This window comes from Lissotriton vulgaris, chromosome 5, assembly GCF_964263255.1.
Source record: "Lissotriton vulgaris chromosome 5, aLisVul1.2, whole genome shotgun sequence".
NCBI lineage: Eukaryota > Metazoa > Chordata > Amphibia > Caudata > Salamandridae > Lissotriton > Lissotriton vulgaris.
In genome coordinates, this window is record NC_141693.1 from 1630971537 (window position 1) to 1630998038 (window position 26502).

The 26502-nt window shown below is 50.2% G+C and overlaps 1 protein-coding gene across 1 annotated transcript in view; it reads right to left on the minus strand.

Annotated features, from left to right (window-relative positions):
• Window positions 1-26502, minus strand: part of PRR29 (proline rich 29) — a 715263-nt gene that overhangs the window by 337462 nt on the left and 351299 nt on the right. Inside the window, exon 3 of the mRNA XM_086923774.1 lies at window positions 13848-13963. Within this exon, the coding sequence (XP_086779900.1) occupies window positions 13848-13963 (116 nt within the window). The remainder of the gene's footprint in view (window positions 1-13847; window positions 13964-26502) is intronic.

Consider the following 26502-nt stretch of genomic DNA (forward strand, 5'->3'; position numbering starts at 1 on the left):
TAAAAAAAATTAAATGACAATAAAACTATTTTATTTTTCACTTTTAGTCTGTGAGTCTGGGGCAGGGTGGGACCATGTCTCTGTATCAGTAGGGGAGAAGTGGTAGTAGTAGGCACTGAGAAGCGAATGTAGGTTTGGCTGCTGTCCACCGCTGGCTAACCTAAATGCGCACTTTTATATCTCCATGCTCTTCCTGGGAAATACCATCAGTTCTCAGGGCCCAGGCTCCCAGTCCCCACGGAAAATTAAACTGGCCCACACCTCCAAATCCCAGTGCTTCGCTCATGCTGGGTGAAGTGCTGGAAATGGGTGGGGTTTGGGAGCCTGTGCTGCTAGGGATTGTAGAGCCAAGGAGCAGCGAGGCGCTGCAGGACGAGGGAGCAGAAGAGTGTGGGCCGGTGAGGGAACAGAAGAAGGTGTGTCGGCAGCGAAAGGTAACTGTTTAAATTGTTTTCTTTTTTTTCCTGGCCTGCCCCCACAGACCCCCCCCCCCAAGGTCGGATTGGCAGCATCCGCTGCTGAGCAATACCTATCAATGCACCCAATAGTAATAACAAAGCACTAATTACAAATATTTGTGGATAGATGCACCTATGGTGATACACTCACAGCATTTTACAACTGAAGCCTATAATCCAAATACTCCCATCTAAACTGGACACAATGTAAGTGGTATTTATTAGGTTCATTAGCAAGAACGCAGGCCCACTGGCGTTGTCAAGGTAGCACTACATTGAAAAAAGTAGCAATATAGAATAATAAGCCAATATAACACCATTGAATTTAATAGGGAATGTACAATATTTTTTTACTCTTCATTAAAACAGCTACAGTTCACTGTAAACATTACTAGCAATAAAGCTTTTTCAAAACAATTCAGAGTCTTACTACTTCTTCTGCCAATGCAGCTTTAGGACCAACCAAAAGGGATCTTCACACATCTGATTCTGTGTGAAAAACACCAACTCTAGGACAGCTTTAAAATGTATGGGAACCAAGATCATCCAAACTATCCTCTGGGAGACAGGGTGATTTTTGTACAAACATCTTTGGTGGGTGCTGAACTCCTGGCTGCCACCCTCCTATTATTGTATTGTTTAAATCTTTTTTATTGAAGTAAATGCCATGCATTGCAAGCCTGCAAAACAGCAGTGCAACCAAGTGGGCCACGCAGGGCTCCAGTGCAAACAAATGACATATGAGTTTATCAGAGGATACAAACTATAAGAATGAGACTAAAGAAACGACCCCCACCACCCTAACCCAGAGATAGGAAAAAAGAAGAGAAAGAGACTAGGAAAGAGCTCTACCCCATCCTCCCCACCTGCCCCAACCCAGCCCGTCAATAAGTAGGTGGCCACTAGCCAGAATGGCTCACCCCCGCGTGGGAGTGTCTGGTGGTGCCAAGCGCAGAAGGCGCAGGTAACTCGGGCATGTCAACTCTCTAAAGTCCTGTGCCAGGATAGCCAGGAAAGGCTGCCATAAGTTACTAAATCCCGAGCCTTTGCCAGCTGTGGTGAGCGAAATCTTCTCCATGCCTAATATATGCCATAGACGGTTGAGACACCCAGTGAGTGTTGCAGTATGTGTAGATTTCCAATGTGTGAGAATGTTTTGTGTGGCAGAGCTGTGGCAGAGCCCAACGCAAGTGCCATTTGTTTCCCTCTCATCGATTTCAGTGGATAGGTGAGCGGGTTGGGGACCAACAGAAGCACATACTCTGGAAGCCGAGGGATCTCTGTGTCTAAATAGTTGTCGACGTCGTCAAGGACTTGAGTCCAGTAGGGTGTCAGGTGTTCGCATTCCCATAGTAGATGGACGAGTGTAACCACCTTCACACACCCTCGCCAACAAGCCGGACTACGTGTGCTGTTGAGGTGGTGTATGCGTTCGGAGGTGTAGTACCAGTAGTACACAAGTTTAGTTAAGGTTTCGGTGAAGCCTATGTGAGTCGCAGTATGTCTCGCCCTATTGCAGATCCCTTCCCATTCCTTGCTAGTGAGATTCCGACCCAAGTCCCTTTCCCAGCGGGCCCGCCCTGCATGGAAGGTGTGAGTGTAGTGGGAAAGGAGTATTCTGTACAGGTCCAAGATTAGCTTCTTGTCTGAGGTATGTGTGATCAGCCATCTCTCATACTGGGTGAGGTGTCTATGGGACTGTGATCTATTGTCTGGGTGTGAGGCCCAATACCCTAGCTGCAAATAATGCAAACACTCAGATTCAGGGAGATCATAGTCAATGCATAGCTGTGCGAAGGACACAACTCCTTCGGCGTCATGAAGGGGACCTAGTGCACGGCAGCCGGTGGTTCTCCAAAGAGGGAAGGAGGTCTCACCCATACCCTGTCCAAAGTCAGAATTGCCAAAAAGAGGAGTGAGTGGGGAAGGGAAGGTTGTCAGCCCATGTTGCATGTTAGTCTGGTCCCAGACCAACAGTGTAGCGCCGGTTACATGAGAAGCGTAAAGATTTGAGGGACGCTGGGCCTTCCAAAGGAAAGGGATCTTCATCAGGGAAGTGCCCGCTAACGTTCGGTCCCTGAAAAGCCAGTGCTTTTCCGACTCAGCCCGGCTCCACTCCAGCAAGTGTCGGAGTTGTGCGGCTTTGTAGTACAGCGGAAGATCGGGCATCCCTATACCCCCCTCTTCTGGTGGGAGGAAACTGACTAACCGCTTCATCCTCGGTTTGCAACCCTGCCAGATGAATTCAGAAAGTTCTGCCAGAACCCGCTGGAGCCAGCTGGTGGGAGGTTGTAAAGGGAGCGTTTGAAAAAGATAAAGTTGTTTGGGAAGGATCTTTATCTTAACTGCGGCGATTCGACCCAGCCAAGAGATAGGGTAACATTTCCACGCCGCAGGTCAGCACAGGTGTCAGATTGCAAGATGCTATAGTTGCCTATAGTGTGGTGGTTAGCTGGATTTCCAGATAGGGGACTATATTGGTAGACCACTGTATGGAATGTCGTGCCTGTAAGTCCGCAAGCGTCCGAGGCGACAAGGAAAGATTTAGAGCTGTGAACTTGGTGATATTAACTTTGAACCCGGACGTCCCCCTGAAGGAGTCCAGCTCCTCCAAGAAGGTGCCCAAGGCTGTTGCAGTTCCATCAGAGTCACCAGTATGTCATCTGCGTACAAGCGAATGGTGTGGGTATTGCTGCCAAAGGGAATTACCGGAATCCTCGGGTGCTCACGGACTCTTTGCACCAGAGGCTCCATATATAAGGCAAAGAGCAGGGGCGACAGAGAGCACCCCTGTCTAGTGCCTCTATGGATACGAAAGGGGGTTGACTCATGTCCATTCACTCGCACAACAGCCACAGGGCCACAATAACAATTGAGGATACGAGTCCTCATCTTCTCCCCCAGGCCAAAACAGATCAGCACCTGCTCAAAGTAGGGCCAATGCATGCGATCGAATGCCTTTTCATCATCGATGGCCAAGAACATATAGACTCCAGGGATCCGAGAAGCTTTTTCGATGAGGTAGAGCACTCACTTTGTATTGTCGCTGGTCTACTGGAATATAGAGAGCTAGGGGAGCGCAAAGATACTAGTACAGAGCTTCAGGTCAATGTTTAAAAGAGAGATAGGCCGGTATGCCGCGCAGAGCGTCTTATCCTTGCCGGTCTTGTGAATGACCACTACATCCGCCTAAAACATGGAAGGAGGGACCGCCCCCGAAGATGCGAAGGAATTAAAGAGGCGCGTGAGAAGAGGAGTAAGCGTGGGGCAGAACCTCTTATAAAAAACTGCCATGTAGCCATCTTGGCCAGGCAACTTAGCCAATTTTAGGCATAAGATGGCAGAGATTACTTCTTCTGGACAAATCTCCCTCTCTATGTGGTACACTTGCCCTTGGGACAGGCTGGGGAGATTAACCTGATTCAGATATGCATCTATGTCCATCTAGATGCTGTGCAACATATAGCTGTTCATAGAAGTCATGGAAAGTCTCGGCAATGTCAGAGTCTTCTGTGCGCATGTGGCCTGCCTGATCTATGATCTGCTGTACCCCATCACATAGCCGGGACTACTGCAGTTTGTGTGCTAGTAGCCAGCTGCACTTGTCAATGCCGACATAAAAGAAGTGGCATAGATGTAGTGCCACGTATTCAGCTTTATAGCGATATGTGCAACTAACTGCAACCTAGCTGCCTTCAACTGACTCCAGATGCACAGCACTCCAGTCAGTTGACGGATCTGTTCTAACTCACCTGCTCTCTGGGTGAGGTCCTCCCTCTTGTGTTTACGTTCTGCCTTGTCCGCAGAGGAAAGAGCGATAATTGCTCCCCTAACCACGGCTTTCAGGGCTTCCCATCTAGTAGAGATAGGTGTGTTGGTGTTGTCATTGCAAAATAGATAGTCATTGAGTGCGCGCTGAATCTGGGCAACAGTGTCCGTGCTGTGTGAGAAGGTGTCACAGAATGGCCACCGTCGGGTGGGAAGCCGGATGGGGGGCAAATTCAAGGTGATTAATACCGGAGCGTGGTCCGATAAGGTAGCCACGAGGATGTCGGAGGAGGTTGTGATGTCCCCAATCGTCTTGGTGCCTATAAAGTAGTCCAACCTAGCGTAGGTCTTGTGAGCACCAGAGTAGTAAGAGTATTCTCTAGAGTTTGGATGGAGGGCCCTCCACAGGTCTATCAAGCCCAGATCTCCCAGCTTGGCAAGTCCAGCATGGAAAGGGCACCCACTTGGCAAAAGCATTGCACCGACCTATCTAGCTCATTGTTAAGGACTAGGTTGAGGTCTCCCCCCAAGAGTAACCTGCGCTCAGGACTGGCAGTAGCCTAGGTCAACGCTTCATGGAGAAACCGCTCCTGTCCCATGGTAGGGGCGTAGATGGACCCTAAGATCAGCGTGTGACCTCCAATCAAGAGTTGGTAGGTGAGAAGTCTACCCTTGATTTCTACCTCCTTCTACACCACTCTCCCCTTAGAAGCCCTAGATAACAGAATAGCCACCTCCGCAGATTTAGAGGATCCTGAGGAGAAGAACTAGGTCAGAAAAGCCCGTGACCAAAGTCTGTGACAATCTTAGGCCAGCAAATGCGTTTCTTGTAGTAGGCAGACGTCAGCCCCGGAGCTTTCCAAGAAAGCCAGAATCACTCTGCGTTTGATGGGGTTATTAAGTCCCCTCACGTTGAGTGTGAGGACTTTAAGACTAAGGGGTGGCATGTACAGCATGGGATATCGTGCGTTGGAAAGTATGCGTGGCCCGGGGCAGGAATGAGTGCGCAGCTGCCACAGCATAGGGAGGTCAGGGGCGCATGTCTGCAGCTCGGGGAACTATTCTCAGCAGTACTGGGAGATCGAGGGGAACGCCGATAGAAAAGAGAGGAGAAAGACCAAACAGAGAAAAAGAAAAGAAGCCCCAACAAGAATAAGAACCATAATGTCCTGAGTAGAGACAATGTTCAATCGGTCCCAAGGGGGAGCAGAGGGATAAACACTCCCAGAGGGAGAAGGGAGGATCGCCAACAACCAACATCACCCCGAGATGAACAGAAAGGGTCCGATAAGGGGTCCATAGAGTGGCCAAGGGTAGCCCCTCCCCGCCTCCCGCCACAGTAGAATAAGAACAGACAGACCCATCTAAAGTCATGAGGAGTGAGTATTTGCTAGTTCCTCAGGGAGGGAGTCCAAGGTGGTCTTCTGATTCATAGCTATTTCAGTGGGGTACGGTCGCTTGGGGTGTCTTTGGCGGTGCTATCGTTGCCAACCCGATGGTGAAGCATCTGTAGCAGGGCTTGGGCCACAGTCCCCTCCTTCCTTGTCCGGAATAGCGACTCCGAGAACCCTGCTTGCCTCCGTCAGGGAGCAGAGCTGGTATAGCTTCCCGTCCATGCGAAAATCAGTCGGAACGGGTGCCCCCAAGAGTAAGGAATGTCTTGTTGGCGGAGGTGGGACGTAATAGGGCGGAAGAGCCTGCACTTCTGTAATGTACCTGCCGTGAGGTCTTTGTAGAGGGTGGGATGTTGGTCCTGGTAGGCGATTGGGTGCGTAGACCTGGCCTTGTGGAGAATCTCCTCTTTTGTGCTGAAGTCTTGGATGCAGGCCAGGAGGTCAGCCGGGGGATGCCCTGTCAGCTCTGGGCGGCCCCACCCAGTGGGCCCTGTCAATCTTGATGTCAAAGGCAGGTGCGTTTCCCAACACATTGTTGAGCAGTCCCCTCACATAGGTTAAGATGTCTCCCGCCTCCACATTCCTTGAGACTCCTTGGATCCTTATGTTGTGCCTCCGGGAGCGGTTTTCCAGGTCCATGAGGTGCCTCTGAAGGTCTACCTGCTGTTCATGGATGACCTTCTGCTGGAGCGCGGATATTTCTGTGTCCCTGTCATCTCCTCTGTCCTCGAGTGCTGCAACTCTTTCCCCAAAGTTATCGACATCCCTGCGGATGTCCTTGATTTTGGAGGTGAGATCGCGCTTCGCGGTTTACAGATCCTCCCGGAGCGTCATGAACAGGGACTCGAGGAAGGCCTGTGTTACCGGTTCCTCATGGGGATCTCTCGGTATGAGGGAGGACTCAGCCTCTTGAGATGAATGAGCCATCTTGAGGGGGCCCAGCTGTGCGCGAGAGAAGAGATCCTTAACTGTTGAGGTCTGGCTTTGTCCCTCTTGGCACGGGTGGAGGTCATATCCCAGACCTGTGCCTCCCGGAGTGAGCAGAGCAGGCCTGTACCTACGCCCGGCTGGAGCAAAGCAAGTCAGGCTGGCGCAGCTGGCTCCAGTAGGTCTGTCTGGACCGCCGCACCTCCAGGTGCTAGACTGAAGGGCTGTGCATGAGGCCAGGGCTCCAGGGCTCCCCGCAGAGCCCCCCAATGACTTGCTGGCACCAGGCAGTCCCACCACTCCCTGTCGCTGCAGGCGCGATCCAGGCTTCAGACCCCCAGCGCGTCCTCCTCACCTCCGCAAGTAACTCCGGCGCTGCCGCAAGTCACACCGCCAGATGCCTTTACTCTGTAGATGAGCCTCAACAGCAACGGTAGGCGGTGGTGGTCATCCCACTCAGCTCCTCAGGGCGGGGTCCTCTGGCCTGCAGGCCCCACACAAGTACAGGCCACGGAGCAGGCCCACGCCGCTCCCTCCACGCCCAGGGTGATGGGCACCACAGGCCTCGGTACAGGGCAGGTCAGATTCAGCCAGCCAGGGTCGCTGTGCTGCCAGGGGTCTCGCTGCATAGTCTCACAGGGGTCTCAGGCCTCAAGGGCGTAGCCGGGGCCCACGCCAGGTACGTGGGCTCACCATGTGTGGTAGGCCCTATCGTGGGTCAGGCATCGGGCTCTCATCCGCGTGGCCTCCTCAGCCAGAAATGTCCACGTCACTGCAGCGATTTCAGTGCCCGTTGCCGGGCCCCAGCCGTCACACAGCAAACTCCTCCAGGTCAGTGGTGGGTAGCAGAGTTCCGCTATCACCAAAGCAGGCTCCCGTCAACCAGTACAGGTGGCTGGACCGGGTGAAAGGTCGTTGGTTCAATGCGGTGCCGCCGCCGTTGGAGAGTAGGCCGCGCCGCCACGACAATGTGCGCTTCCCAGCCGCTAGGCTCGCCGGCCATGGAGACAAGGTGCCATGCGGCAGGCAATTACCAGCCCCGGTCTGCGGGTGACGCTAGTTTACCCCCGGGCGGCCACGGTGTCGCTGTGTCACTAGGGGCCAGATGTCAGGGTCTCGCAGAGGGCCTCCAGCCTCAAGGGCTCAACCGGTGGCCACACCGGGTACGTGGACTCACCCCGTGTTGCGGACTACTTCCTGGGCCGGGTACTAAGCCCTCCTCTTTGTCGCCCCCTCTGCCAAAAATATTCACGGTGCTGCGGTGAGTTCTGTGTCAGTCGCTGGGCCCCTGTAGCCACAACACATATTCCGCCAGGCCGATGTCCAGTAACAGGTCTCCATCACCACCGGAGCGAGCCACCGCCAGCAAGGACAGGGCGGTTAGGCTGGAATGAGAGCCGATGATCCAATACAGCGGGCCATCATTGGAGAGTAGGCCGCATCGCCGACAAAAATGTGCACTTCACAGAATCTGGGCTCGCAGGCCCGACTCTAAAGAGGAAGGCTGGGTGGCAGGCGATTCACAGCTCCGGTCAGCAGATTGCACTAGGCGGCCCCCAGAGGGCCATGAGGGTCGATGAAGTCTGGTACTGAGGTAGCGCAGCCACGACTGTGTTGCCGGTCGCATCGCCATTGTGCAAGCGCCAATTCCGGGTGTCAGATCTCACAAGCAATGGCATGCAGGACAACCAGATGTCACCTTACAGTGGGCCTGGATGCTGTGACGTGGAGCAGATCTTCATCTCCACCAGCACGGCTCCTGAAGGCTGCAAGTCGGTGCTATAGAACGGCAGTCGGCAGAGAGGCAGCAAAGCACATCCTATGTTGCTGCCATCTTGGCCACGCCCCCCCTCCTATTATTTTAGCGATACTGTGTCCCTCCTGTGGCAACAGTATAGCCAATATTCAAATTGTAGGCACTGCCTGGGAGGCTAGAGGTGTGCTCATTAGCTTGATGCCATGAATAAGAAATGTGCTATGCAAACAAATGATGGACGGGTGAATGCATGACATTGTTCTGCATTCTGTCCATCAATTGTTGTTTTTGCATTTGTGACCCCGAGTGGGACAGGTATGCTAAGACGTGAGTCCTGTGCTCTCCATGACACTGGAGCCAAGCTATCCTGGCTGATGAGGGGTGAAACCCCGAAACCGGTCCTAGGATGCTTGTTTCCAGTCCAGGGAGTACCTGGCCTGGCAGTTCGAGCAGGACTGTTCCCATTGGGAACAAAGTCAAGACTGATTTGCGTATGGCTGGGTTCAAACTGTAATGGCATGGTAAGCAGAAATATTATGGATTACAGCCCAGATCTCTGTACTGGGGTGAATGTATGACATTGTTCTGCATTCTGTCCATCAGTTATTGTTTTTGCATTTCTCATCCTGAGTGGGACGGGTATGATCAGACGAGGGTCCCGTGCTCTCCATGCCACTGGAGTCAAGCTATCCTGGCTGAGGAGGGGTGAATTCCCGAAACCGGTCCTAGGATGCTTTTTTCCAGTCCACGGAGGACCTGGCCTGGCAATTCAGGCTGGACTGTTCCCATTAGGCGCAGGGTCAAGACTGATGTCCATATGGCTGTGTACAAACTGGAATGGCACGGTGAGCAAAAAAATGATGTATTTAGGTCCAGAGCTCTGTACTGGGGTGAATGTATGACATTGTTCTGCATTCTATCCATCAATTGTTGTTTCTGCATTTGTCACCCCGAGTGGGATGGGTATGCTCAGACGTGGGTCCTTTGCTCTCCATGCCATTGGAGTCAAGCTATCCTGTATGATGAGGGGTGAAACACCGAAACCGGTCCTAGGAAGCTTGTTTTCAGTCCTGGGCGGACCTGGCCTGGCAGTTCGGGCTGGACTGTTCCCATTGGGCACAGGGTCAAGACTGATTTGCAAGTGGCTGGGTTCAAACTGGAATGGCATGGTGACCAAATAAACGATGGAATTAGGCCCAGATCTGTGTACTGGGGTGAATGTATGACATTGTTCTGCATTCTGTCCATCAATTGATGTTTTTACATTTGGCAACCCGAGTGGGACTGGTATGCTCAGACGTAGATCCTGTGCTCTCCATGCCACTGGAGTCAAGCTATCCTGGCTGATGAGGGGTGAAACCCCTAAACCGGTCCTAGGATGCTTGTTTCCAGTCCAGGGAGGACCTGGCCTGGCGGTTCGGGTTGGAATGTTCCCATTGGGCACAAGGCCAAGACTGATTTGCATATGGCTGGGTTCAAACTAGAATGGCATGGTGAGCAAAAAATGATGGATTTAAGTCTAGATCTCTATACTGGGGTGAATGTATGACATTGTTATGCATTCTGTCCATCAATTGTTGTTTTTTGCATTTGTCACCCGAGTGGGACGGGCATGCTAAGACATGATTTCCGTGCTCTCGTTGCCACTGGAGTCAAGCTGTCCTGGCTGACCCCAAAACCGGTCCTAGGATGCTTGTTTCAAGAACAGGGAGGACCTGGCTTGACAGTTCGAGTTGGACTGTTCCCATTGGGCAGAGGGTCAAGACTGATTTGCATATGGCTGGGTTGAACTGGAATGACACGGAGAGCAAAGGAATGATGGATTTAGACCCAGATCTCTGTACTGGGGTAAAGGTATGACATTGTTCTGTATTCTGTCCATCAATTGTTGTTTTTGCAAGAATAAGAAATGAGCAGCTTTACATGCACTGCAGAAAGGCTTCCCTGTGTTTTAAACTAAAGAGCCTTGTGCCGCACTTTCCAGTTTTAAAATAGTCAAGTGCCCTAGTCCGGAAGCTAGGGGTACAAGCCAACTTTGGTTGCCCGCATTGGGATCAGTATTATCCAGTTCCAGGACACTAATAGCATTTGATAAGTTCAGTTGTCCTCACAATACCCATGAATCCATGAGCAAATATCACAAAGCAAGGTTCAGAGAGGGTTCATGGGTTTGACTGCATGAGCTCAACATTCGGGAAAGGAAAGCACATGCTCATATACACATTGCACAAATTGTTGATGAATGTATTAACTGTGTTTATTTTGACCAGTTGTCATTTTGAAGGGATGTAAAAGCTGGGTGGAATTTCATAGAACTGTTTCTGCTAGGGCGAGCAAAAGCAATAGTATCCTTTGAAACCCAACAATGCACAATAGGCCTTTATGAGGAGGTTGTTTCTCTATAGGACTAAAACCAGCAACACGATCCAACCATAGACTGGGAACAAGACATAGGTCCTGCTTCATAGGTTGTAGAAGATGATTGAGGGGCTGCAGGACATTTCTGGACATTTCATGGGCAATGCAAATGTCTATATTGAGGAGCCTGATTCTGCCAATGTTGCAGGCCTAAAACCACTAGCACCGAAAGGCAGGAGAGTACCAGGAAGTTAGTGTACCACTAAGGGTTACCACCAGCATTGTGGCTGGTCTTCAAACACATTTTTCCATGGTGGGGGAACAAGAAAAATGTGTGGTTCCAAAGGTCCCAATAGGTTATCTGCTGGGCAAGCAAGCTGTCCAACCGTGACCAATGGTGGGGGATGACCCACTTAAGGGATGGATATAGTGATAGCACCTGAGGATCTGAAGGATAGGTAGTAAGTGCTCTAGTTTCCCAAGCTGTGCTAGTGATTGGCCTAGAGGAGATTTCAAGCTGGTGATACATGCCCTCAATTCCTGAGGTGGGTTAGTGGTAGACACTGTCAAGATAGAGTATGAAACCGGAAGGGTACAGTGAAGGATGTAATCCTATGGACTGTTTGCCAGATCCTGAGATGGCAGCAGTGGCGCAGCCCATTCTTGTTGGTCCTGTGGGATCAGACTCTTTGGACAAGGGGTCAAGGCCCATAAGACAGAGGAGGTGCAGGAGACGGGTGTGTATGGAATGGCAAAGCCAAGCATTTGGGTTATGCCTACGTCAGAGGGAAGGGAGCCTAAGCATCAGTCTGGGTTGTTGCTAGATTCTTGTCTGGGATTGTTTCTATGAGCTATCAGAAGGGCAAGCTGCAGATGACTTTGTCTTGGCAGACTACTACCTAGTATACAGTTGGTATGCTAGCCTTGGGGCACAGGCCCATTTGAAGGACGTGGTACAGAAGGTAGGTGAGCCCGAAGTGGCACAAACAGGTGGCCAGGTGGTGCCTACTACAGAGAAAGTGGACCTGAGCCTCAGGCTGTGGTGGTGCAAGACACTTCTGTTAGGGATTGTTTATCTGACCTGTTGGCAGGACAGGCTACATGGGGTCTACATTAGCAGATTTCTGCCTGGTACACTTTAGGTGTACCAGCCTCTAGTTGCAACTCGAAGGGTCCTTGGAATTACTGACTTTTTAGGCATGGGCTTAGTAGAGCTTGGAAGCAAACAGTGACAGTGTGTGCCTACAGGCTGACAGTTAAAAATCACTGGGGGACATGTAGGGTCATATGTAGATCCCCAGCTTACAGACCAGGAAGTGGCCCAAGGTGCTCTTCGGTGGGAAGTGGCCTAAACGGTGCACAGTGGCACTTACAATTGACCTGGTGAGGCTTAAGAGAACCGAGAGGCAAAGGAATTCCCTCATTTGGATGAGTCCATCCCCCATGCAAATGGGGGAACGCTCTCTGGTGATAGTGATGGCGCTATATGTGCGTCAGCTCTATCTGTATTACAGAAGGGGCCACACAAATGTCTGCGCCCCCTTCTGTAATACAAAAGTGCTGGGGCACGCAATGCAGGCTCTAACACCTGTTGCGCCCCCAGGGCACTTCTGTAATATTACTCTAAATAGCCAAAATCCAAAACGTGGGACTTTGGGAACATTTGTGGCTAAAAAGTGCTCTGGCAACTGAGAGGAAACTGGGACCAGTCCACTTGTCTATCCACCCAAGGTGCATCACCACTCGGGTTGACTTAACGGCAGCTCTCACTACGTTTTCCTAAGCAGCAGCAAATCCTATTAAGCAGTCCTTCATAGAAGGAATATCTGAACCTGTGCAGGCCTCATCAGCTAAAGCTTTCTGCCTCATTCCTCTGAAAGTTTTGACTTTCAAAAAAGAGACTGAGTCCGAACATGGAAATCTTTTTTCCAAGTTTATCCAGCAACTCCCCGACGATGACACCTCTTCCTTGTACACCACCTGTCCCACTGAACCTCCAGCTTTTAAGAGATTTTTTGCTTCTAAGTCCAAAGGAAAGCGCAGTCTGGGCCCAATCCACTATTTGTATCCAACCCATGCTCCATCACAATCTGCCATGACTTACGATTTTACCCTAGTCTTGGTGACTAGTTGTCTTCAGGTGGTGCTTTGATCTTTTAGGTGCTATTTTTCACCTTAAACTTACAAAATTCAGAACTCAGTTCTACAAATTGGATTTTTGTTGTTTTGGTGTCAAACAATTTATTAAAATTGACCCTAATTTTTTTAATAGAGATGGGATTTTTCTTGGGTTGTTTTTTCATTTTATTACTGGTTGTGCACTGTAGAAATACTATACACATTGCCTCTAAGTTAAGCCTGGCTGCTCTTATGCCAAGCTATCAATGGGTCGAGCATAGGTTAATTTTGTGATTTTTGTGGTTCTCCCTGACAGGGATTGTGACTGTTGCTTGAGCATAGTTAACACCCCACTCAACCAACAACCCAATTTCTCACACATGTGAAACAGAACAGACTGGAACTGCAAAATACAAAAAATAATATTTTACTATGCACTCGGAAAGGAACATAGTCGCTTTTATTCATAGAAGCTCGAGGGCTGGAAAGTCCAGCTCCAGACTACTTGTTCCCTTTATTGATGCAGATCAGTTTATTTGCTTTCCAGGAACCAAAGAACATAATTTGTCTTCTGGTTCAAGCTCATACCCGTTCAACGCCCGACTGCCCCCTCCTCCCCCCCACCCACGAAATGCTGTCACTCAAAACAAAGGAAGCCAGTGTGTGGGCCCACTGCCCAATGCTGTATCTTGTGCTAGCCAGAAGCAAAATGTGAGTGATGCGACAACAGACCAATGGGTGAAGAGGGTTTGCAGAAAGCCTATATAGGTATATATGAATTTATTTTTTACATTTAAAAAAAAGGCCTTTGCTAATGCCAGACCCAAAATGGTTTATAATTTTTAGTTCTGTCAGGGTCATGGTGCACTGAGGTCATATGATGAAGCCAGAAAGCAGGGACACATTTTATGCCATCGACAAACAGAAAGGGGTCACTCATTGGATGGAGATGTTTCTGGAACAATTTGAAAGACGATATTATAAGCAATAATCGACAAATCAATGTTAAAATTTTGACAACAGTTTTGCCAATATCTATCCTCTGGTGGTGCAGATCATCTACAATACCTTAGGAGTTGCTGGTGTGGCATTGTACCCAAATGATGACAGTGCTGATATTGTCATATTGTTCATGATAACTTGATGCATTTGAGCGTTCTGAATCATCATCAGTTCAATCAAATCTGCCACAAAGGGAAAAAAAAACAAATCTTTAAAAATAGTATCTGGAAATAAATTAATCGGGTCGATTCACATAGCCATGTCTGATAATAATAAAGAGTACCTCAGTAGTTCTAGCGTATGATGCATGGTCATTGGATTATTAAGTCTTAAGACACATAATTCTCACCCACATCTACTCAAACAGTACAGTAGGCAAACCAGGATTAATTTCACTCCTGACCAACCTTGAAGTGAACACCAGTTCACTCATTGGATCATTGGATCAGCAATGGGTTCACACAGAGGTCATTAGTTGCAGGGGGCAACACTACCTGAATGTAAGAACTACTTTTACATCCAGAGCTAGCACCATTATGATATCCACAGACACAAAAGGGTAACAATACTGTCACTAAAACATATCACATGCATCATCAACTACAAATCAGTACACCACGCTGGCCATATGAATAAATAAACAAGCATTTGCAATGCAATAGGTCTCGCATTAATTAAGTTTGAGCTATTGGCATTGCTAAAAATTGCAACACCAATTGCCACAAAAGTCTAAAAATTATAGACCAAAAAAATGTATATTTATTTTTGTAGCAATGGTGGCATGCTGCGCTTTAGATGAATATGTTTAAAAGTAAAGTGCGCCATACTGCGATTGCTACAATAGTTAATTGTGGATGCGTTAACAATTGATGTGTGCACTGATGGCTGGTGGTGTGTGTGCCTGTAGAAATTGTGCACTGAGGGCTGGTGGTGTGTGTGCCTGGTGGAAGCATGCACTGACGGCTGGTGGTGTGTGTGCCTGGTGAAAGCATGCACTGACGGCTGGTGGTGTGTGCCTGGTGAAAGTGTGCACTGAAGGCTGGTGGTGTGTGTGCCTGGTGAAAGCGTGCACTGACATCTGGTGGTGTGTGTGCCTGGTGAAAGCGTGCACTGACATCTGGTGGTGTGTGCCTGGTGGAAGCGTGCACTGACGTCTGGTGGTGTGTGCCTGGTGGAAGCGTGCACTGACGGCTGGTGGTGTTTGTGCCCGGTGAAAGTGTGCACTGGCGACTGATGGTGTCTGTTGAAAGTGTGCACTGAAAGTGTGGTTGTGTGTGTGGTTGTGTGTGTGGTTGTATGTGTGTGTGTGACTGTGGTTGTATGTGTGTGTGTGTGTGTGGTTGTATGTGTGTGTGTGGTTGTGTATGTGGCTGTGTGTGTGGTCGGGTGTGGTTGTGTGTGGTTGTTGGTTGTGTGTGGTTATATCACAGCATAACCATTAAACCTGGGCGTTTTAACTCATAAAAAGTTCATACAAAGTGATGATAGGGCCTTTTACTGGCTTCACAAACACTGCCTCCTGCACGTGTCACAGAGCTGCCTCGGTGCGGTATCCTCGGTGCAAAACCTATTAGCATTTTGCAGGACGCCCTGATTTTATTTCTCATAAAATGCCAAGAATCTTTTAGAAATCCAAACTTCTGTTCACTAACTCAGGGAAGGATAATAAAACATGCATTTACATTGCGGACAGCCTGCATGTAATCTTCGGCTGCTCTCTAGGTAAACAAACACCACGCTCGCACTATAGACACTGGATTGCGCGCACTGAAAGAACAAGCACTGGCAAAATCAGCAAGTTAAGTGGGTGTCAGCTAAAATATGGCACTCGTGTTAATAATGCTGAAAGTTTAGCTCGGCGCCCGGGGGCAGGACAGCAATGAGAAAGCTGCTTGATGCGGGGCCAAACAAAAAAAAAGTAACACAGTACGGATTAAAGACAATTTGCAAAAAGAAATTGAAAAATAGATAAAAGGAGGGAAAATCAAACAGCATGAAAGATAGAAGGGCCGGGAGAGGCACAACAAGCTGCAATTCTACAAACATCCCCCGATAACATGAGATGCTCCATATTAGGGATGCTTCAATCGATCCTGCATGCCATATGTTTTCTTGGAATTACACCATCAAATGCATTTTTCATAGTTGAAAAACATTCTAGAAACGCGAGCAGCTCGGAAGAAATGGCGTCCTGGAGCACATATTTAATATAATGTGTAGTATAGTGCTTCAAAGTCCACATCAAGCTGTAATACTAAAGAAACAGAATCATCAGTAAGTCTGTAGAAGACACTTCGCGAGAGAAGCATATGAGGACGGTAAACATGGTCTGGGTACACTCAGAGACCACTAATGTTAATGAACATTACAACCCTTTATAGACAATACATTATTACTTCTTCCAGCATGACCAATGAAAATATGGCAAAGATTTCCTTGTACGGGACTTTAAACACGCTGTCCAGATAACCCAGAGGGATTCGCTTTCTTCTGCCTGCAAAGTAAACAGAGCAGGTAAGGTGCGCAGGAAAAGCATACTGGCCTGCAGCGGGAGCAGGGCTCAGCTATCCATTCCCAGCCAATTAACCACTTAGGGAGCAGCTGTGAAGGTACCCCTGGGGAGCTGCCTGCACCAGACATCGAACGCAGGGAGAACTGCAGGGCGCCGAAATGGAGACTGGCACAAATTTTTTTTACAAGTGAACAAATTATAAAAGCAAACGTTATATTACATGCGACAAAAGTGACAATAGTGAGCAACCAAAATACAAGAGGTAGCAATCGATACATTAAAGGAGGAAAAAGTGATGTGTGCAGGTTACAAAAGCGTACAGAAGACAGAATTAAAAGATGGAGCGCGAGAAATGGCACGGGAGGTGAACAAGAGAATGGGGCACAACAGAAAGAAGAGGAGGGTTAAAAGGAAGGCTCAACTGCACAGGGAAAGAAAATTAGTATGAAAGAAGGGGAGAGTAACCGGATGAAAGGAGGGCTGGGGGTCCGCTGCCTTTAAGGGGCTTTAAGGTTTCTTGCGGTAACTGTAAAAGATGAGTCTCCAGGCAGAAAACTAAGAATGGGGGTGGAGAGTAAGAAAAACAAGAAAGTAAGCACCAGGAGTGGGGCTGCAGGAAAGAAGGGGAAGAAAGACAGGAGACGAGAGCAAAACCGCGAGTCGACACAGGAGATAGGTTCACCTGAGACTTACCTTTCCGCCAAGAAACAGAACAGGATCCCCTGCCCGCAGCACAGGAAGAGAGGAACGTGAGGCAGATGAGGCGGGGTGGGGGGCTGAGGGGTGGGAGGAGGAGGAGAGCTGGGATGAAGGCGGACCCAGCCCTGCAGCTGCCTCTGGTTACATGCTGGTGCTGGGAAGCTCCTGCTCTAACAGCAGGAGCCCCCACTGAACACTCATTAGTGCCCAGTTAGCGGTCGTGCAGAACACGCAGCGTGAGGGTACAGGGGGAGGGGCAGACACCCCCTCCAAAACACAGCGTGAGCGCGCTTGGCTCCCAAAGCTACTCACTGTGAGAGCTGCTGAAGAAAAACAAGTGTAAGGTCTTAACAGAGTTTCAATTAAAATAAAGCCGTACCAGCCAAATACTGCAGTGCATGCGCGTTTCAGCCACGTAAGTAGCGGCAACTATGGAATTATTTTGTGCTGCACTGCTACTTGAGTGCATGCGTCCTGCACCGTTCAGAGAATACAACAAGCTGAGGATCGCCGGGAGCGAAACAGCGCAGTGGGAGCGCAGGAGACGCAGTCGCATTGAGCGTGCACATCAGCTGAAGATCGCCTGAGATGGCACGCGGACCTCCGAGTCTGCCTGCTGCTGAGACTGACCCGCTGCGGAGGGAGAGGGACACGCGGAAAGAGCCCGGTGAGTGGGGGGGCTGAGTGGGAGGGGATGTGTGTGCGTGTGTGCCTGTGTGTGTATGTGTTTGTGTGTTTGCCTGTGTGTGTGTGTTTGTGTGAACAGCATGCCGGAATCGGAACGCGTGTTCACGCACGCTCCTATTCCGGCGTGCTGCGCGGGCCATCTCTTGTCTCACTGTAAGCAGTGAAACTGAATGCTGGTTTGGCTGCGGGACAGGAGATGTGCGTGCACGCGTGCCTGTGCATGCGGGTCCACAGACCCGAATCGCCGCGAGTGCCCCAGTCTGTCTCCCTTGAGAGGCATCTCCACAACAATAGGTATCGAGAGCGAGACCTAAAAAAGTGATCACACCCACATACATCATGGCCCTCCTAAGTTTATACACACTGAATTAAATTTCATCTAAAATACATCTCACGATTAATGCAGATCTGGCAATGCAAGGGAGGGACCCATCACTAGCTGAACATTATCTAACCATCACCAGATTATTACTGTAAAAAGGCAGCCATAGATTAAACTTCCTTTCCACATTGTCTGTGTCAGTGTATGTTGCAGTGCCTCACATCCTGAGACATAACTATTTGAGGAGGAGAAAGTTGATCTACAGAAAATAAGCCATGAGAGAATGTAGGGATATACCACTTCCCTCTGGAATTTTTCCTGAATGTAAATCTATTTGCAGCATTGCAGCAAGAGCTAACTTCACTAACTGTCAGCTTCATTTCCATTTTTGGCTGTCAAGGTACTCGTTGCAATGGACTTCCTGGGCACTGGATTATTCCTGAGGAGCAGACATCATAGAGAAGACCAGTCCTTGTGTATGCTCCAGGAAAGTTGACATTTAATTGTCCAGCAGCAGAACATCACCATCCACAATCGCCGCACACTATGATATTGTAAGAATGCTATGTAAAAATAATTTTCCCCATGTACTTTGAAGCAGAAACTGCACACCTAACCTAATAGGGTGCACACTGTTACCACAATCAGCACTGTTAACACTAAATAAATATGCACACTGTATTTTTTGCCAGTCGCCACAACTTGCACATTTAGGATGTCTACCCTGGTGTGACACGACCAGAAAGGCCTGCTGCAAGTATGGTGGGCACACCGGCCCCCACCTGCTCCATGGTGTGGGGCGCATCTCGTTGCGTCGCAATGACGCAAAAGGCGCGCCTCAACATTGATTGGACCCCGGGTCTCCTAGTGACCCGGAAGTGATTGAATCACTAAGGCCAGGCCGGGTAGAACCGGCCTGGCAAGTGAGGGGTTAAAAGGCCAGGGAGCGCGGGAGTCTGCCTCTTTGACTCCTGGCTCCACAGCCTGCCCCTCCAGCCTCTAGGAGGCTGTAATTCTTTTTTGCCACTCCCACAGCTTCCCCTAAAATAAGGAAAAACCAAACCACAACAAAACCACAATTTAAACATATTCATTCAGTCTCAGTGAACATTAGGACCAACACTTTCAGCGTCCTTTAATTGCAGCACAACTTTACTTGCTAGTCTGCTCCGCTATATGTATATTCAAATGGGAACAGTCTTACGTGAAGTAGTCTCGCAACCAGCCGGAGGGGGTGGGATTGTCTCTTAATTGACGTTGCGACCCCCTGTGACTCAGCATTTCCGCTCCAGCCTCGGACTCGTGACTTGGCGCCTCTCTGTCGGCCCCCTCCGGATCTGGGGCCTCCTCAAGGGCCTCCGCGTCACCTCCCACTTCTTCACTGGCGGCTTGTGGATCGTTACTTTGTCTGACCTCGTGACTGGGCGTTGATTCAACATTTGGTGAATTAGTTGCAGTTTCAGTTTGTTCAACACCCTGCCGATGCTCTGACTCCGGGGCTGCAGAGTGGAACAGTTTGAAGTGAGACACATTGCGAGTCACCTTCTCTCGTCCTCGGATCACTGTGAGACGGGTGCCTTTCACCCCAATTACTCGCCGCGGCCTTTTCTCATAATTGAGTCTGAACTTGCCACTAGTTATGCGATTGCGAAGAAGCACCACATCTCCTCGTCTGAACTGGGGTGGCACTGCCCGTCGTCTTTGGCTGATTTTGGCAAATGTGGTGTTTCTTCTCCTCGCGACCACCTCTTCATTTACCACTTCAGGTGACCACTGTGGATGATGTGGAATAGAGTCCGTCACCACTCTTCCTAGGAGAAGATGTGCCGGGGCAACCCCTGTTGTGGAGTGAGGGGTCTGGCGATAGCTTCGAAGAAACGTGAAAATGGCCATTTCCACAGACTGCCCCTTATCGTTAGCAATGCGGATAACTTTGTTCAGTGTCCTCATAAACCTCTCGGCTTCCCCATTGGCTTGAGGCCACCGAGGCGTTATGCGCCTGTGGCGTGTCCCAAGAGATGACAGATAGGTAGCCAAATCCTGCCCTTGAAATGGTGGTCCATTGTCCGTTCGAAGTTCCTTCATGGCACCATGAGTGGCAACAATCTTTTCCATTTTGGGGATAACACAGTCTGCACTGGTACTTGTCACGATTTCCACTTCGGGGTACTTTGAATGGTCATCTATCATCACCAGAGTGTGTCTTCCGTCCGGGAGACTGCCAAAGTCCATGCTGACCCGCTCCCAGGGTCCTCATGGTCGAGGCTCCACAATGATGGGGGCTTCCCGGGAGGCTTCCCCCGTGACTTGGCAGGCAGTGCACGACCTCACCACGCTTTCCACCATGTCGTCCATGAGGGGGAACCATACTTTGGTTCGCAGCCGGGCCTTGGTCTTGACCATCCCCTGGTGACCTATATGCGCTAGTTGTATTACTTGTCCCGTGAGAGCCGTGGGTATTACTAGGCGATGTCCTCGCAGCAGGCATCCGGCCGTATCTTCGTTAAGTTCAGCCCTTACATGGTACAAACTCTCCATTACTTTCTGAGCCTCCGGGGTGAGCACTTTCCAGCTCTCCTTGGCTTTATGCCAGTTGGCAGTCCGAAGGAGGTCTTTGGCACGTTGTATGCAGGCGTCTTGGGCCGTGGCGCTCACGACGTCTTCCAGGGATATGGGGCGCGGGCATGACCTGGCCACTACCCACCTCACATACGCTTCTGTTTCTTCTGCCTCATCCATCTCTTCCGGAGTCGCAGGCCTGGGATGTCGAGATAAGTAATCTGCCGGGTTCTTCGCTCCTGGTTGATACTCGATGTTGCAGTTGTATTCCTGCAGTTGCAATATCCACTTTTCTATTCTTGGGGGTGGTTTCGATGAAGTCCCTGAGAACAGAGCCACCAGCGGCTTGTGGTCGGTCACCACCGTAAATGGCTTACCATAGACGTACAGGTGGAAGTGTCGACATCCCCAATGAATTGCAATTGCTTCTTTTTCAATCTGTGAGTACCTCTGTTCAGTGACCGTGAGGGACCTACTGGCGAAGGCAACTGGGGTCCACTCTAGTTCATCTATTGGCCTTTGCATCAGTACGGCCCCCAACCCCGCCGGTCCGGCATCTACTGCGATTAGTGTGAAATTTCGCGGGTCAAAGAACGCCAGCGTGGTGTTGCTGGAGAGGGAGCTCTTGATGTCCTGGAACGCCTTCTCCTGCTCCGGTCCCCAGCTCCACGGAGTGGAGTCCTTAGTAAGCTCACGCAGCGGGAGGGTTAGGTTGGCCAGGTCCTTGATGAAGCGACCACAGTAGTTCACCATGCCAAGAAAACTCCTGACTTCCGTGACCGTCGTGGGTGGTGGCGCATCCTTAATGTCTTTGACTTTGTCAGGATCGGGGTTTACGCCTTCAGCTGAGAAAGCATATCCGAAAAACCCTATTTTTGTCCGCAAAAATTCACACTTGTCTCGGTGTAGCGTGAGCCCCGCACTGCGGAGCCTGCGGAATACTTGCGTCAACCGGTGATTATGTTCTGGAATTGTTCGGGCATGCACCATGATGTCATCGTTGACATTAATCACTCCAGGTATGCCAGCAATCAGCTCCTGAATGACATTTTGGAAGACCTCAGCCGCACTGGATATCCCAAAACTAAGCCTAGTGTATCTGCGAAGTCCAATATGGGTGGAGAAGGTTGTGATATTTCTTGACTCTTTATCCAGCACCAGTTGGTGATACCCCGCACGAAGGTCAAGTTTGGAAGACCAGCAGGCCCCAGCCATTTCCCCGATTAAGTCATCTATCGTGGGGGTGATATGGCGCTCCCTTTTGATGGCAGCATTTGGGAGGCGCATATCTACGCAGATCCGGACTGCTCCCGGCTGCTTTGGTTTCCGCGTGACCACGATGGGCGAAACCCAGGGGGTGGGGCCTGATACCTTCTCGATTATTCCGGCTGCTTCCAGCTTCTGCAATTCTTCTTCCACTAGTGGCCGAAGGTGGAATGCAATGCGACGGTGTCGCAGGGCCACAGGTTGCACTGTGGGGTCCACGTGCATATGTATTTCACGACCTTTGAGGCACCCAATTCCCTCAAATAGATCTGGAAAGTCCATGATCAGTTGTTGCACCGACTCCTCATGTACTCCAAAGGCGAATGTGACCACCCCCAGGTCCTCGGCTGTTCTGCAGCTCAGGAGCATGCCTTGACCCTCTTCCGACACAAAGATGTTGGCTCTTGTGACTTTGTCCCCATGGCGGACTGCCGCCCTGAACTTCCCACGGATCCGGAGCGGAATGTCTTGACCATAGGCAAACACAGTGATGGGGGTGGGGCTGAGGCTCGGAGGTGTAGGCATGGTTCGGTAGAGAGACGCACTCATAAGGTTTACAGATGCGCCGCCGTCCACTACCGCCATGACTTCCTGATCCGCCACCTGGATGGAGCATTGGGGCAGTGTCCTGGTGCGTCTGGTGGCGGTGCCGATCATGTGCACCTTGTGTACGGACCGCTCCTCTTCGCCATCGTCATCCATGTCGCTGTTGCTGGGCTCCCCTTCCACGACTGTGTGCACCGTCTGACGTGGCTTGCGGAACCTCTTGGACCGGCATACTTTTTCAAAGTGGTTCATCTTGCCACATCCTGAGCATCTCTTGCCCCGTGCTGGACATTCTGGTGCCGGGTGCCTCGGGCCTCCACAGTAACCGCATGACTGTCCTGATGCCCCGCCTTGGGGGGGCGTCATTCTTTTGGGCCATTTGAACGGTGTTTGGACCTGTATCTTATTGATCGGTTCCACCTTCACATTGGCTTGTAGTGCAGCCTCCATGTGTGCCGCCCTGGCCTTGGACAGCTCCTTCGTGCGGCCAAGGGTGAGGATGTCGGGCAGAGGCTTCCCCGATTCTTCCAGGATTCTCTCTCGCAACTTTGCAGAAGCGCACCCCTGTATTATCTGTCCCCTGATCTCCTCCGTCACATCCTGGAACCCACAAGTTAATGCCAGTTTCTTAAGTCTGGAGTGGTATGCATCCAGCGACTCTTCCGGCAGTTGCCGTGCTTGTCGGAAGATGAAACGTTCGTAGTCCTGGTTCGCCATGGGCTCAAAGTGCGCATTGAGAGCGTTAATCAGGGTATGATGAGTCTTGGGGGTCGCCTCTGTGAGGGTCCGAGCAATGGAATGAATGTCTTTGCCGCCAAGGTGGAGAACCATGGCACGCTTCCGTTCCTTGTGAACCTTGGTGGCCTCAAAGAATATTAGGAGCCTGTCCACCCACTCCTTCCATTTCGGGGCGAGAGTAGAGGGCGCACCCTCCACCACAAACGGTTCAATGGGCGGAATGGTAGCCATCGCCCAGGACGCGCTTGATCAGGCCCGTGGCCGGCCGAGGCGAGGTCCGGAGTGGCGCTCCGATGAGGTCGTTGACGACTGGGGACTTGCACAGACGTGTCAATGTCCACCGGCAGTGCAGACAATGACCGCGGTGTGACCCTCAGCAAACGCAGCGGAGCGCGTGCGACCGGCGCTCCAGATTCGGATGGCAATGCGGCACCTTGGGGCAGGCAGACACCACGTCCCCTCGAGCAGCCAGGCAGGACCGGACGCCGCCCAGATCGTCTCGCCAGACGGGCCGAGGTGCGTTTCACGCACGTGCCACCGGGCACGGTGCGGCACCGGATGGGGAGATCGTGCTTCGATGCGCAGCAGGGTAGCGTTGGGCAGCGCCGCTCACCTCCAAAATGCCAGGGGTGGAAGTCTTCGTCTCTCCAGGCACGCTGTGTGGGGGCGTGTGGGACAGCAAGGCACGAGCACCACGAGCACGTGGCAGTGCTCGCAGCCGCCTCACCCGAAAGCGGGCACACACACACCCCAAGCGAGGGGTCGGCAACCACCCTCGTCGCCAATTGTTGTGTCCTGTAGGGGGGAAGTGATCGCCCTAGGGGTATCAATCTGGGACCTACACTCCGGGGCATCTAACCCTGACTAGGCCTAACACGTGGCCCTAGAATAAACTCAGTCGGACACTGGGAATAACTTTGTTGCTCGGTCTGCACGCCTCCGAATGCCTGCGTGCGTGCGAGACCTCTTTTTATTAACCGGAGTCACATGACTAGCGCGCCCCACGCCCGAGGCGTCAGGGGCGGACCTCCAGGAACATAACAATCTCGGGAACACGCATTTCACTTAGCCGAGAGGGTGGCACTGTCTGCGGCAATACTGGCGATCTGTCTTGTTTGAGCCCTGGACAGAACAAACAGAAGAGGAGCGTAAAAAAAAAACATTTGGGGGAAAATGTTCTACTCCTCATCGCAAGCTGAAGGGGGCGGGGTTCTTGGAATGTCAAACAATAGACTCCACTAGCATCTTGTGTTTGGTTCTGTCTTTATTTGTGTACTGTACTTCTCTGGAAAACGAAATGCAGTTCAATGCTTCCATCAACAGTTTATATCGTCTTAGGGCTATGCAGTGATAAAATCCAATATTTCAGTCAGAAGGGGAGAAAGAGAAATTATATAGCGCCTTGTTTACCAATTTGTAGTTACATTGGCAGATAAATTCACATGTACTCGAAGGTCATCCTCAACTTGCCATTCTTCTTTTTAACACAGTCGTTTCAGTTTGTGCCCTTTAGGTAAAATCGAAGCCGGCCACTTACAGATGGATTCTGCTGGGCCCAGTTGCTACCGTGGATTTTTGACACATTAGAAACTTTTATGAAAAGAGCGCCAGTTAATTCTGGTTGTGTCTTCGAAAAGATTACTCGTGTCTAACATTGTCAATTTGTTACAGTTTGCATTTTTGCTCTTAATCTATAAGACTTCTGCTTGTTTCTTCCTGCTCTACCAAAAACGCACGTGTGATAAGTCGGTGCAGTTGAAACCATTTGCAGTGAACATTTACATAGGATAAGTACATTCCCTTGAAACGTTTGCAAATGATAAGCTCGAATTTCCCTCATGATTAGTTTATATGATTGATGTATGGAAATCACATTTTATTCATAGGGGAGCATTATAATCACAAGTGTAGAAGGCAGCCAATATAATCTTTTATCTTATCAACATGAAGTATTACAATTTTGAAAGATATTAACTTGAAAATTGATGTGCTTAGCCCTTGGAAAAGTGCGAAAAGAACAATTGATGGTTAGAATGCAGAAAAATGTCATGCATTCACCCCAGTACAGAGATCTGGCCTAAATCCATGGTCTTTTTGATCACCATGCCATTCCAGTTTGAACCCAGCCATATGTAAATCAGTCTTGACCCTGCACCCAATGGGAACAGTCTCGCCCCAACTGCCAGGCAAGGCCTTCCCTGTACCGGAACTAAGCAACCTAGGACCAGTTTCGGTGTATCACCCCTCATCAGCCAGGATGGCTTGACTCCAGTAGCATGGATAGCACGGGACCCACGTCTGGGCATACCCGGCCCACTCGGGGTGACAAATGCAAAAAGAACAGTTGATGGACAGAATGTAGAACAATCTTATGCGTTCACCCCAGTATAGAGATCTGGGCCTAAGTCCATCGTTTTTTTGCTCACCATGCCATTCGAGTTCAGGGGTCACAACAAACGTTTTTATCCGTCCACTAGCCCTTATAAATTAACTGTTGCAAAACCGGAGGTATCCACTTTCGGCAAATTACAGAAACACGAGATGTAACAGCTCATTAGGCCACTGGGTGGCAAGAATAGGCTTGCGTGTTGTGTGGAAAAGCAAACCCAGCTGAAGCCAGGATACTAGATCAAAAGTGTGCCCATGAAGAGCAGAGTTTTACGAGACAGAATTCCTCCAAGAACATGCAACAATCTGGGATTCTAAACCACAGAGATTTAGTCTAGTGCCGAAACTGGTGACCTGGTGATCTGGAACTTTTCGTTTTAATTCCAGCTCTGGCACTTGACTTTAAAATGTGTGATTCTGGGCAAGTGTGTCGACCTCACTGTGCATAAAATTGTAAATATGTGTGGAATGTATCGAGATTGTAAATATATAATATGTATTATCACAAATGTGCAAATCTCCTGTTCATGCTCTGTTACAAACCATGTGGGTTTTCTTCAGATCCATACAAAACATACGTACATTATTTGGGGGTGGGGGTGGGTGGGGGTGTCTGTGGGGTTGTGTGTGTGTGGGGTTGTGTGGTTGTGTGTGTGTGGGGGGTTGTGTGTGTGTGTGGGTGGGTGTGTGGGGGAGTTGTGGGGGTTTGTGTGTGTGGTGATGTGGGGGTGGGGTTGTGTGTATGTGGGGTTGTGTGTGTGGGGTTGTGTGTGTGTAGGGTTGTTTGTGTGGGGGCTGTGTGTGTGGGTGTTGTGTGTGGGGGGTGTGTGGGGGTGTGTGGGGTTGTGTGTGTGCGTGGAGTTGTGTGTGTGTGGTTGTGTGTGGGGGTTGTGTCTGGGGTTGTGTGTGTGTGTGTCGGAGGTGTGGGTGTGTGTGTGTGGAGATGTGGGGGTGGGGTTGTGTGTGTGGGGTTGTGTGTGTGGGGGGTTGTTTGTGTGTGGAGT